The sequence below is a fragment of the Pan troglodytes genome, chromosome 2 (assembly GCF_028858775.2).
Source record: "Pan troglodytes isolate AG18354 chromosome 2, NHGRI_mPanTro3-v2.0_pri, whole genome shotgun sequence".
Classification (NCBI taxonomy): Eukaryota; Metazoa; Chordata; class Mammalia; order Primates; family Hominidae; genus Pan; species Pan troglodytes.
This window is the reverse complement of record NC_086015.1, coordinates 85,978,742-85,993,151: the sequence shown is the minus strand read 5'-3', so window position 1 is coordinate 85,993,151 and position 14,410 is coordinate 85,978,742. Positions and strand designations below refer to the sequence as shown.

At 33.8% G+C, this 14,410-nt stretch overlaps 1 protein-coding gene across 1 annotated transcript in view; it reads left to right on the top strand.

Annotated features, from left to right (window-relative positions):
- Positions 1-14,410, top strand: part of GBE1 (1,4-alpha-glucan branching enzyme 1) — a 275,660-nt gene that overhangs the window by 52,600 nt on the left and 208,650 nt on the right. Inside the window, exon 2 of the mRNA XM_054680807.2 lies at positions 5,227-5,396. Within this exon, the coding sequence (XP_054536782.1) occupies positions 5,227-5,396 (170 nt within the window). The remainder of the gene's footprint in view (positions 1-5,226; positions 5,397-14,410) is intronic.

The following is a 14,410-nucleotide window of genomic DNA, read 5'->3' as shown; positions in this document are numbered from 1 at the left end:
GGAACTTGGGAAAAATCGTAATGTTGCTAATAGCTAATATGTATTTTAAAATCTAAGCAAGTGTAATAAGTAAAAGAACATTGATAAAGTAAAAAGTACACTATAGTGTTGCCACTTCGAGGTGGAGAAAAGTTCCAGCCACCATTTATTGAATATTGCGGGTAATGCTCCTGCTGTTTCATTGATTCCTTACAATCTATGAGGTTCCCCCGAGCCCCCAATTAACATGTTAAAAAAATTAGGAAAAAGGAGATTAAGGGACTTATTCAGAGTCACATATGGTGTGTAACAGAGTTAGGATTTGAACGTGGACTATTTCTAGAAATAAAGCTAATATCAGCTACCCCTGATTCTCTTAAATATAAGATTAAATTAATTAAATATAATTATAAGGCTAAATATAATTATAAGATTAATTACCTTAAAATAAGCCGGGCGTGGTGGTGGGTGCCTGTAGTCCCAGCTGCTCGGGAGGCTGAGGCAGGAGAATGGCGTGAACCTGGGAGGCGGAGCTTGTAGTGAGCCGAGATCACGCCACTGCACTCCGGCCTGGGCAACAGAGTGAGATTCCGTCTCAAAAAAAAAATAAATTAATTAATTTAAAAAAAAATTAATTACCTTAAGAGTAAAACAACATAAATAACTTTCTTTAAAAGTGAAATATGACTTTTAATTTGAGATTTAACTTGAAATCTACCTTTTGTGATTAATGATGTGTGATGTCCTTATTGCTTATTACCTTCTTGATCTTGGACAATTTATGTCTTTATGTTTGCCTCTGTCTCTTCCTATGTAACAGAGGATTTAAAACATTGATATAGACGTCACATCTGATAATTTTTATAACAGTTCTTTATATCTATACAAAATGCTAGTTCCTGTAGTAGTTTCATTTTATGTTCTTGGTTACCAAAAATTTGACCTAGTTTTTAAATATCCTCTAAATTCATAGCAAAATATTAGGAGAGATGACTGTAGTAGGAGAGGGCACAGGCATGATGAGCTTGCTGTATCCTCAGGCATTTTCCTTTTTGAGCCACAATGATTTCAAAGTACAATGTGTATTTCTGTATCAGAAGCTGTAGGGCTGACCTTGAGGGAAGTCAAGATACTTAGTTAAAGTAATATAATGCTATAATCGTGGTTCCATGGAAATTTTACTAAATGGGACGTTTGAAAATACTTTAAGAAACTTCCTAAAAATGTTTATTTTTTAAACTTAAACTTTACATAAATCTAAAAATTTATCATAAGGTATTATACCAACATTGAAAGTAAAATTATTACCACATTTGTTTATCCTCCCAACGTTATACCTTTCTGGAAAATCAGTAGTTTTCCTTGTATTATGAGGGTGTATGTGTGTGTATATTTTTTACCCTAAGTTCAGTTTTTGTTTTGTTGATTGTTCCACACTGTTTGATCATTTTATTGCCTGTTATTGCTTACATAATATGGATTAGCATTTCCATATTCCAAGAAGTATAGATGACTGATATTGGGAAGAGGTTAAAAAAACACACACACAAAGAACCTTTTCTCATATGATTTAAAGAGTTTGCGTATGGTATTCCATCAGGCCTGCATATCTAGTTTGTTCGTCTAGGTAAGTATTTTAAGTATTTTGAAACAGTTGCCACTGTTTAACTTAGGAAGAGTTCATAGAAAAATCTGTATTTTTTTATGTTCTTGAATAATTACATGATTGGACAAACTATGCTACGCAGCAATGAGGTGTAAGTATTAAATAGAGGCTGTGCTTTTAGATGAGGCTTGTACTTTCCATCTCAACAGTTTCTTTCTGCCTTGTTTTCCTTAATTATATTATCATCAGCTTTGCAATTTTGTGTTTCTTGTGTGGGGTCAGCTCCTCATAATTGTTACACCTGCCTGGCCTGGCTCCTTGGGGTGCTTCAGTTTATGTCCCCTTGAATAAAACTATCTGTGAGACTGGGATTATTTCAGGCAGGATTCCATATCAGCACATTTTGCCCTACCTCATTTTTTTTGATGGTTGTCATATAATTTATTATTTGGATATTCCACAGTTATTCACCTAGTTTCCCATTGTTGCGAAGGTGGGTTATTTTCCATGGTTTTGTAGTATAAATAGTGCCATAAAGAATAAATATTATTATATACATAGATGTCTTTGCATCTTTGTGTGATGTATATCCAAAGAACAAATTTCTAAAAATAGAGTTACTTACTTGAAGAGTGTGATTTTTGAAATTTTCATAGCTGTTGCCAAATTGTTTTCTAATTTATATTTCAACCAAGAGCATTTGAAAATGTCTTTTCTCCTGAACCATATCCCATCCATATAGACTATCATATGTTTCTGGGTCTTTTAGGTGGAAAATTGAATTTTGAAGTTTAGGTTTGCACTTCTTTAGTTATATATGAGTTTGATCATTGTTTCCAATGTTTATTGGCCACTTGTATTTCATTTTCCATGATCTCTTGGACTTACTTATTTTTAAAATATTAAAGTTTATAAATTTGATTTCTCTGGAAGTTATTTTGGTTTTAGAGATCTACTTTTTTATGACAAACTTATAGATTTCAATATTTTATTGAATAAGCCATCCTTTTCTTACGGTTTTGAAATGCCCTTTCATCACATACTGAATTTTTACTTCTGCTTAATACTATTTCAGAAACTCAGTTTTTCTCCGTAGATCTATTTCAAATGCTTTCAGTTCCTCAAATTTTATAAATCTAGTTTTACATACTCAGTAAAATTCCTATGAATATTATATAAAATTATGTTACTGTGTTAATAATGTGAAAAATTATAGTTTTAGGAAAACTGTACTTCATTTTTTTAAATGGTAGTTATTTGTTATACGTGATTAGAGCAATGCAACAGAGAAAGTAAAAAGAAACCTCACCAAAATAATCCCACTGATATTAAGGGTATATCATTCTTGATATTTTTATATGCCTATCTTTAGATAGCAGGTTAGAGAAAATGCTTGATAGAAATACTATAATGAGACATGAGAAAATAAATGTCTGTTAACTTTAAACAATGAAACTAAAGTGAAATGGAAAGAAGAAATTATTGGAATTCATATACAAATTTCTTTACCTTAAATAGTTATTTCTTAAATGCTCATCTAAGATTAATAAAGAAATTAAAAAGTATAATGATGACAACCTTAAATTTTACTCTGTGTTGAGTGACTCTCTGCTACAAAATTTCATCCCCCTTTCACTCATGCCTTTTTTTAATATGATATTTTTAGTCAGTTGAGATCCTTTTTTCATGATCACATTCACACAGTTCCACAGTTGTCTAGCCAAGGTTCTATATTTAAGGAGTCAGTTCTTAGACACACTCCTACAATAACTGTTCAGTCTTGTATGTGTTTGTTTTTAATTTTTAATTGCCATTTAGAAAAATGGAAAGTAGCTTATTTTTCTTCTAGAATGGTTCATTAGTGTCATTGACTAAAACTCAATTTTAAATTTGACAATATTTAAAAAATCCCTTAGATATGAATAGAAACTTGTCTCCTAGGATATTCCTAGATTACTTTTCCTTCCTAGAATTGTGTGGAGTTGGCTTTATCTTTTGGTTTTTAATTAATGTTGCCTTTTTCTGCCTGGTTGTGTATAGACTCATTTCTTTTATCTTTTGAATTTCAGTTGCTTAAATTGGGATACATTTTGTGTGTGTTTGTTTCCCAAACCTTGCTTAAAACATTGTATGCTCTTTTTAATATGTGGATTTAATTCTTTAGGATAATTTTCCAGTTTTATATCTTCTATATTCATTTTATTTGGTTTTATTTTTCAGTCAGCAGCTATATCCATATTTGGATCATTTTTTTTTGTCTATGTTGGGTATCTCTTAGGTTCTTTTTAATATATTCAAATTCATTGTTTTTCTTTAATTATTTCAATTCTCAATTATTTATTCATTTAATAATTTGCTATTTTTGCTATACTATGTACTTTTTTTTGTTGAGTCTAACTCATCATTATCTATTGATATACTTTATTCCTCCATTTATTTCCTTAAGTCTGCAGTCTTTTACTTTTCATTCTGTTGTCATATAATCTTTCAGCTCTTATTCTTTTGAGTTTATTTTTAATTAAGTTGTATAATGTGAAGTATTTGTAAAAAGGTCCATTTTCTACGTAGCTAAGTTGAGATGTGGTTCATTATTCTGCATCTCAAATTTTGTATATTCCCTGGACATCCCGTGCCTTGATTCCTGCCATGTTTCTGGGAAAGATTCCTTACCCCTGAGGGTATGGGGAGGTGTAGAGAAGCTTATTGGCATTGCCTAGTTCATTGTATAGTTCTGGAACCTTCACTTCTGACATAGAGCACCTGGCACATGGTTTACTTCTCCAGTTTTACCAAGTTTTTCCTAGTTTGTTTCTTACTGGATATAGGGGATACTAATGAAAATAGGGTAGTACTTTTTGGTGTACCAGTACCTGATCCAGGGGAACTGGGAGAGGGTCAGGAGCAGGCATGTGCTGTTCTTTGTCCTGCTTAGGAATCTGTGATTTCTTCTTGTGGCCACTGGCTTTTGTGCTTTGATATGGTGTATGTTCTTGACATGCTTAGTTGCTTTAGGGAAGGAAAAGGCTGCAGGCCAAATCTGGCCCACCACCTGTTTTTTGTAAATAAAGTGTTATTGGAACACAGCCACACCCACTCATTAACTTTTTGTCCATGGCCCCTTTCGTACTTCAGAGACACCCTCGAGTAGCTGTGACAGAGACCATATGGCTGACAAAGCCTAAAATATTTGCTGTCTGCCCCTTTACAGGAAAAGTTTGCCAAACCCTGCAGTAGGCTAATTTTATTTTTCTTGCTGAATTTTGACTGTGTTATTTCATTTTCTTAGGAATCAGAGGAGAGAGATGTAGAGAGTCTGTTCCATTACACTGTCTTGACTTGGAAGTTGCTATAATGCTAGTTTTTAAAAAAATTCATGAAATAGTATAACCATCATATTTCCTCTCTCATACCAGTGCTTGAAGTTACAAAAAATGCTAGTTAGATTAGCTCAGTTTATTTTAAATAAGAATGATTTTATCCTACCAGGTAACCTCTACTAATAAATGAAATTATTTATATTATTCCTCTTTAATAATGTCTTTTTTTTCCCTGAATAAGACTAAAGCAGTTACTTAATTACAGTAGCTTTTCTAGAAGACTATTTAATTTTCTAACTCATTTTCTTTCATACTTCTTCAAAGGTATAAGCAGTTTAGCCAAATTTTGAAGAACATTGGAGAAAATGAAGGTGGTATTGATAAGTTTTCCAGAGGCTATGAATCATTTGGCGTCCACAGATGTGCTGATGGTGGTTTATACTGCAAAGAATGGGCCCCGGGAGCAGAAGGAGTTTTTCTTACTGGAGATTTTAGTAAGTACTTGAAAGCATTGAACTAAATAGTAATATCTTATTAACTATTTAATACATATATTTCTTATATTTCATGTATTTAACCATATGAACATTAATGATTACAAATAAATATCAGACTTTTCAGATAGAGCCTTAGAATTTATTAAGCTCTTTGTATGGTGCAGCTGTTTCTGTTATAATGTGATATGTGTATTCTTGAAAGACTTTATGTTCTGTAAAATCATGTACTAGAAATAACAAGGTTTATGAGAAAAATGCTATTAGGAAGACAACTCCAAATTTACTTTACTTTGTTAGCAAGCTCTGACAAAACCAATAGCAATCCAGGTAAAAATATTGGCATAAAGCTCCGCTAGCATTCACACCTGGCTGGCTGGCATCATAGTTCTTGGATCCTCTGTATAGCCTTATACTCTTTTCGGAGTCTTCAGTAAAAGTAGATATCTAATCTGGGGTGTAACCTCCATCACTCATTTCTTTTTTTCCTTTACCTTGTTTTAGAACACAGTAGGAAATATCTTCTCAGCATTGTCATTTGCACTGTTAACTCCACTAGACAGAGTTAACGCTATGGAAAGCAAAGTCAGGTTTCTAGCTTAGAGTCTGGTGGGAGGAAGGACTGTAATGTAAATAACTGTAATACAATCTACTAAGTTTTATTCTTGAAGGGTAAATACATTACTAGAATGATGACAAGGATGAAAGTTCAGTTTTGAAAGTGGAATAACTGGAAAAAATAGGCCTTGGTAAAGGTTCTTGATACAAGGAAAAGGAATATCAAAATGATCATAATCCTTTAATACCATAGAATGGTATAATATTTAAAATTTGATTTCACTGGGCTCAAAAGTCTACATGCTGTATTATTCAATTTTTATGACATTTTAGAAACAGCAAAACTGTGGGGACAGATAACAGATCATTGTTGTCAGGGGTTGGGGTGGTGGGTAAAGGTTGATTACAGAGGGACGTGAGGGAACTTTTTGGGGTGGTGAAAATGTTTTATATCCTGATTGTGGTGCTGGTTACCTGATTGTATGAATTTATCAACATTTATAGAACTGTACATGTATAAAGAACAAATTTTAATGCAATGTAAATTATTCTTCAAGGAACCTGACTTAACAGAACTTTGGGTTTTATATTAATATGCATTGTCTAAGACAGCACTGTCCAACAGAAATAAAATGCAAGCCACTTACGTAATTCAGAAATTTTAGTAACAATATTAAAAAGGTGAAAGGAGAACAGTTGAGTAAAATTTAATAATAAATTATATTTACCTAGTATATAAAATATTATCATTTTAATATTTAATCAATGTAAATTTTATTGATGAGAATTTCATTCTTTTCTTGTACCACATCTTTGAAATCTGGGTACAGCAAGTCTTAATTAAGATGGTAAGTTTTCATTGCAAATACAGTAATCCTTCGGTGTCAATGGGGAACTTGTTCTACAACTTCTCGTGGATACCAAAATCCAAGGACGCTTAAGTCTCTTGTATAAAATGATGTAGTATTTGCATATAACCTAGGCACATCTTCCCTTATACTTTCAATCATGTCTGGATTATTTACAATACCCAATACAATGTAAATGCTGTATAAATATTTGTTATACTGTATTGTTTATGGAATAATGACCAGAAAAAATAGACTGTTTAAGTGTTCAGTACAGATGCAACCATCCACTTTTCTTTTCCAAATATTTTCAATCTAAGATTGGTTGAATCAGTAGATGTGCAACTTGAGGGCAGACTGCACTTAATTTAAATTTAAGTTTAATAAAATTTTCAGTTTAAAAGTATGTTCATATACCCAGTTTTTTCCAAACAAAATTAAGAGGTTTCCAGTAACTGACTTGAATAACACTTTTAAAATTTAAATTAATAACTTAAGATAAAATAAAATATAAAATTCAGTTTCTAAGTTGCACTAGCCTCAGTTCAAGTGCTCTATCGCCTCTTGTAGCTACTGGCTTCTTTACTGGAAAGTACAGGTCTAAGGACTGAAAATAACTCATGGTGTAGTCCCAAAAATTAGATGTGTCTAGAGAGTTGTTAGAAAATTTCATGGACACTTTTGTAAAAGACCACGAGATCTGATAATTCAGATTAGCTTGGCCTGATGGTAATTATTAAATGTATTTTGAGGATAAGAGACTACTCACTTAAGTCATGGTTGTTATTAATAATTTTTTCTTTTACATAAACACAATATTTCCCCATCTTCTCTAAGTGACTGCCTTGACTTTTTGTTACTAGACCATTTAGAAATCTGCCTATAATCAAGGCATTCTATTCTACTAGTTTTCTTTTTTAAAATTCCATGCAGAGGTTGAGGATATTAAGAATGTTTAAGTTAAATTTTTATGTAAAGATACCCAACTACTATAAGAACCACCATTAATATCTGATAGTTGCATTTGGTTCCCCCACCCCCATATTTATGATGAAATCCACTTAATAGTTTCTATAAACATAAAAATATAGGAAAGGGACTATATGAAAACCAGATTTGTGAACTGTCATAATGACTATTGCTCATTTATTAAAAGTTGTGCTGTGTGTGTTTGTAGAATTGCATTTAAAAATTTTATGTTCTTGGACTTAATGCTTAACTGTTAAAAGTACAGTAATTAAAAAAATGTTTTGTAAACAGGAAACTAAAATTACCTGGCCCATATTTTATTGTAAAAATGTCCTCTGTTAACTTTTTATCCCAATTTACATTGACTTTTAAAATTCCACTCTTTATAAAGATGAATTGCATAATTTCAAATTTCTACATATCCTTGTGATAACATTCATTTAATGATTCTCAATCAACAAATATTTAGTAACTAAGGGCATGAAAAGCAGCAGATGTAATCGGTGGGCCTTTATTTTTATTGAAGAGATAAGAAAAGACTACAGTAAATGAAATTGTGACAGAAAATAGTTAAGGACAGGCAGTATATTGGGAAACTTAAATGTCTAATTTATTTTCTTTTTTTAGAAGAAAGGATGTCTTTTTTATGTCCAAAGTTATAGGATCTCAAAGTCTCTTTGTGAATGGGATCTCAACTTTTTTTCACTAATGGGCTTTGACTTTCAAAAACAAACAAACAATTTGAAAATTGAGAGTGGAGCCTGAATTCTGAGCCAATGATGCATTTAGAAGGTTTCTTTGTAAAAAAAGATATACACGTGGGTCAGTATGACTTTAGTGAACACAGAATTTTTATTGTGATGACAACCTACGTGAAAATATACTCTTAGATAACTGAACTAACCATGCCTTAACACACACACACACACACACACACACACACACACACACACACACACACACACACACTCTCCAGGGATTCTGTATTTTATTTTTCCCTTATTAACATAAAATCCGTTTTTTCCTAATAATAGTTGAGCAAAAAGAAAGATTTTTTTTCTTTTTTTTTTTTTGTGCCTACTGACCTGAGACTATTTTAGTTACAGGTACTTAGAATAATCAAATATAAATGCTATTTAAGAAAGAAATTGCCTGCTGGGTTCAGTGGCTAACACCTATAATCTGTAATCCTAGCACTTTGGGATGCTGAGGTGGGAGGATCATTCAGGTGTTTGAGACCATCTTGGGCAACAGAGATAGACCCTATCTTTACCAGAAAATAAATAGATAAATACAAATAAAAAATAAAGAAATCATCATGAATTGGTGTGTAAAATAAAAAATGATGGGATTTAGAGTTTGAAAACACAGTTGAGCTCTCTAAACAATGGTTCTTCCTCTGGCTTATTGGGGATAAATGTGATCATAATTGTTTTAACTGCCTGACTGGTTTGCTCTAGGTACTAACTAGATTGTGAATGTGAGAAATTTTGTACCTTAATCAGTGCTACAGAAATGTTAATTGGCAGTATTAAAAAAAAACCCTCTTATTTGCAAAGGTCTTTTTATTTATTTCAGAAAATTACTGTTAATTTCAAAAGGCATTTGAACCTTGCAGAAGTAAAATAGTCTGTTTTGCCAAAACTAAGGCAGATTTGCCATCCACATTTTAAAAAACTACTAGGAAAACAGCTTCACTTTAAATATAGTACTTATATTTTTCTTTATTTGAGAGAAAATAAAACAATCATTTCTTTTTCTTCCAGTCGTTTTTAAACAACTAGTTTTTTTAGCTAACAGCTGCCGCAGCAACCTAGAAGGATGGTGTATATATATTGACATTCATCAGGATTGGACTCTTACCACTGAAAAAGTCTTTCTGGTTAAACTAGAAACTACTTTAAAGGGCTGAGATGAATTTCTAAAACTTTGAATCATCTGCAATACAGCAAAGACTCATTCTTTAGAAAATTAGATGTGATTTAAAATACACTTGGAGTTTTGGTTCTCAATCATGTTTATTGCAGGTTGCTAAATAATTGAAAATAACTAGCTGCTTTCCAGTATCTAGATGATAATAAGAGAGAAAGGCAGTAAACTACATATGTCAATATAAAATAATTGGGTTCCTATTTGCTATAACGGAAAGCATTTCATTTAAAATTACTAAGTCTGGGAGGTAGGCACCTTTCAAATAACCTAAATGTCTATCACTGATAGACTGAAAGAAAGGAAAAAAGAAACAAACCTTGATTTTTATGCCTATAGAAAAAGGAACCACTGATATTTTTGCAGAGTGGGAAAGATAGCAAGAAGAAGTTTTTAACTGTTTTTTTGGGCCAGTTTTGTCTATAATTTTTTTTTCAGTTATATAAGTTTTCAGTGTCATAAAAGCCTTCATATTTCTTAATCCCACGTGCTCTGAAACCGTGCTACTCAACATGTGCTCTGTGGACCAGTGGGTTCTGTGAACTGTAATCTGTTTTCAGTGATATTGTCAGAAATTGGGAATAAGCATTTAGGAATGTTGATAGCAATTTGGCAGGGTCATTTTATTTCTATAGAATCTAATAATTACAATACAAAAATTTGGGCTTGAGTTTTAAATCTTTTTTCTTTCAGTTTTTGAATAATTAATTTTATTTACATAATTATTGGTCTATAGTGAAATTAAAGTTTTTTAAGAAGGGTAATTGGTACATAACCATAGTCTGAGAAACACTGATACGAAAATTAGCGATCATTTTTTACTGGTTGGAAGCCGTTTCTGGTTCGGGGTATAATTCTGATACCAGCTTCTTTTGGATTCTGTTTCTTCATCTAATCTTTTTTGTCTCTATTAGTCAGCTTTCACTGTGGCATGACATTTTACAAACAACTCCAACATTTTGATGGCTTACAACAACAAAGGCCTCTTTCTTGTTCATTTTCGCTGTAGTGGTCAGCTGTGGCTCTCCCGCAACTGTCAAATTCACTCCAGAATACAGGTTAATGGAGTAACCCCAATATGGGGAGCCACTGATCACATGAGAGAGAGAAAGAGCAATGAAGAAACTCTAGGATGGCTCTAAAAACTTCAGCTTGTAAGTAACATATGTGATTTGCACTCACATTTCATTAGCCAAATAACATGGCCAAGCCTTATGTCAATGAGGCATGAAGGCCAAATCATCTTTTATGGAGGCTTGTGATGGTTAATACTGAGTGTCAACTGGATTGGATTGAGGGATACAAAGTTTTAATCCTGGGTGTGTCTGTGTGGGTGTTGCCAAAAGAGATTAACATTTGAGTCAGTGGACTGGGGAAGGCAGATCCACCCTTAATCTGGTGGGCGCAATATAATCAGCTGCCAGTGAATATAAAGCAGGAGAACTATTTGAAAAAGATAAGGGCCTAGTTTCCCAGCCTACATCTTAATCCCATGCTGGATGCTTCCAGCCCTTGAACGTCAGACTCCAGATTCTTCAGTTTTGGGACTTGGACTGGCTCTCCTTGCCCCTCAGCTTGCAGATGGCCTATTGTGGAACCTTGCCATTGCGTAAGTTAATTCTTAATAAACTCCCCTTTATATATCTATCCTATTAGTTCTGTCCCTCTAAGAGAACCCTGACTAATATAAGGCTCATGAAAAATTGGGAACAATAACGTATGACCCATCTTTGTGGTATACAGTGTAAACTTTCCATATTTTTTGATATTCTAGATATCTTACAGTTTTTGTGGGAAGAGAATTGTTTTGGCAGGGTAGTGATCCAGACAGATTGTTGAGAAGATTTCTTGACTTCTGAACTCAGAGAGACCTTCAAGGAGTCGTTTGTTCCAATAGACATTTTCAACTCCCTCTGGGTTCTCTGTTAATGCATTTTTGCTATGTGGCTTCCCTTCAATTAAGTTTATTGGAAATTTTTCCTAGAAAGCAGGTTTTTGGAGGCAGCCTTGGGATTCTAGAAACTGTTTATTTTGGCAAAGTGATAGCGAACTACAAGGCACAAGGCTTTAGGTTTGTTAACCAAACCAGTACCTATGCTGAGAAGTGACCTCTTTGACGTATGTGAACCTAAAGTAAGCATTCAGCAAACAGTGTTTTGTAGAAAGTTTTGCAGTACTTCCTTTGGCTTTCCAACCTGATTTCATTGCTCTCACCATCTTAGTTTATTTTACCTAATGGGTTGTTCACTTTCAATGGAGTATATGTACAATGGAGGTTTACTTAACCAATCTCTGTTTACTAGACATAGTGAACTTACTTTTGCTTAACAGATTTCATTGTAAATGCCGCTGACTGATTCCCACAGAATACTGAGCACAGGTAGTAGACTATAGTCTACTACAGGTATACAGTTCTGCTTCTACCAGTTATACTGTGTGTCAGTTTTCCCCCCCAATCCCATCCATGCTACTTTTTCCCATTATAATTCTATATCATAATTTTATATAAAGTGATGATCTATGAATATGACAGGAAAGAAAGTTATTGAATATTGGGAAAAATCTCAGTAAGGACAAGTTGTAAAAAGTATTTTGAATTAAGTATGAACTTAAAAAGAAAAGATATAAACCTAATTGACTTTTGCATGTAGATTATTTTACATAAACCTTTTAGCTTTCATTCATTTTTGTCCAGAGGGAGTTGGGAATTATAAACGTTGCACTGGAGATGTATGTTCATATAAGAAAGATGCTACAAAATCCTTATCAGAGGGCCCAAACTTTAGTTTTATGTGACAAGATGGGCAAATGTATATTTCTATTTAGGTTTTAAGTTAAAATAACATGTTTACTGTTTTGTGTGTGTGTGTGTACTTTATTACTCCCTCTTTTAACTAATATTTTCAACATACATACCAACTTTTGGCCCCAATTGTGCTGGATCATGGAGCTTTGCTATAATGCCTAATGGGATTATTTTTACTGAAAAGCATCTTTACCTTCTGGGATTTTAGGAGATTGCTGTTAGAGACCTTGTCGTGTTGTAAGATATATCTATATATCTATATCTATATCTATATATATATAATATATATATAAAATTATATATAATATATAACACCTAATATATTATACCTAATAGATATCATACCTAATATAATATATAATACCTAAAATGTAATAGATATTTTATATATTAGGTTTTTATCCATGGTTCATGGCTCATAATTCCCATGTCCCTTGTTACAGTCTTTCGTTAAAATGCTGCGTGTGTTAGACTTTAAGGGTAGGCCTCAGGAAACAGAATCTTTCTTCCTTCTTCCTTCCACCTGCTCCAAGGCAGGACTCTAATCTTTCCCCACCTTTCTGATTGTGATTGTTAAGACTCTACCCTGAGAGGGTCCTGCCTCATACCCTGGGGGAAGGCATGCTTCCACAAAAACCCAAGAGAACTGGGTTCCAAGAGCTTCCTGATAGCTGAACACATTGGGGTGGCTTGCCCAGAGAGGGCATAGAAGTTGTCTGCCCTGGGCCAGGCTCAGTGGTTCACGCCTGTAATCCCAGCACTTTGCGAGGCCAAGGCCAGGAGATCACGAGGTCAGGAGATTGAGACCATCCTGGCTAACACGGTGAAATCCTGTCTCCACTAAAAATACAAAAAAATTAGCTGGGTGTGGTGGCAGGTGCCTGTAGGCCCAGCTACTGGGGAGGTTGAGGCAGGGGAATCGCTTGAACCTGGGAGACGGAGGTTGCAGTGAGCCGAGATCACACCCCTGCACTCCAGCCTGGGTGACAGAGCGAGACTCCGCCTCAAAAAAAAAAAAAAAAGATGTTGTCTGCCCTTTCTCCCATACCTTACCCTATGCGTGTCTTTGTCTGTATCCTTTGCAATATCCTTTATACAAAACTGGTAAACGTAAGTAAGTGCTTTTCTGAATTCTGTGAGCCACTCCAGCAAACTAATTGAACCCAAAGAGGGGACCATGGGAATCCCAACTTGAAGTTCCGGAGGCCCAGACTTGTGACTGCTGTTTATTGGTGTGGGGGGCAGTCTTGGGGACTGAGCCCCCAACCTGTGGGATCTGACACTGTCTCCTGGTAGATTGTGTCAGGATTGAATTGGAGGACACCCAGTTGGTGTCTGCTGCTTGGTGGTGGGGAGAAGTTCCCATACCTTTGGTCACAGAAGTCCTCTTCTGTGTTGATGATTGTTGTGGTGTCAGAATATAGGAAATACATGGTTTGAGAGAGTTTTTCCTGGTATGGACCTTAATGCTAGAAAGTAGATTTTGAATTGTGTAACATAAATATACATTTCCTAGCCTCATATTGCTTTTTAAAAATATTTTGTTCAAAATTTATGCTCTGTAGATAATACAGTACTTTTTCTTAGGTTTCAGTTTTGGTATTTCACTTGCAGTTAATGTCTGTAAAATTATCTTGTTTATGGTTGTTCTTTAGCAGTTGTCTTTAAATTTTCATAATTTTATCTATCAAATTGGCTTTGTTAAGCTCGCCATTTACTTACACAAACAAAGTGCATTATTCATATTCTCTTATCAAGTTAGATGTTTTCTTAGAGAAGTGATGTTCTGTTTTATAACAGCCACATCTAGCCCCAAGTGTGACTGAGCACAACATATATCAAATTTTTTGTATCTTGATCACAACAAAACTATTCATTTTAAGTTCAAATTGCATTATTCTAAG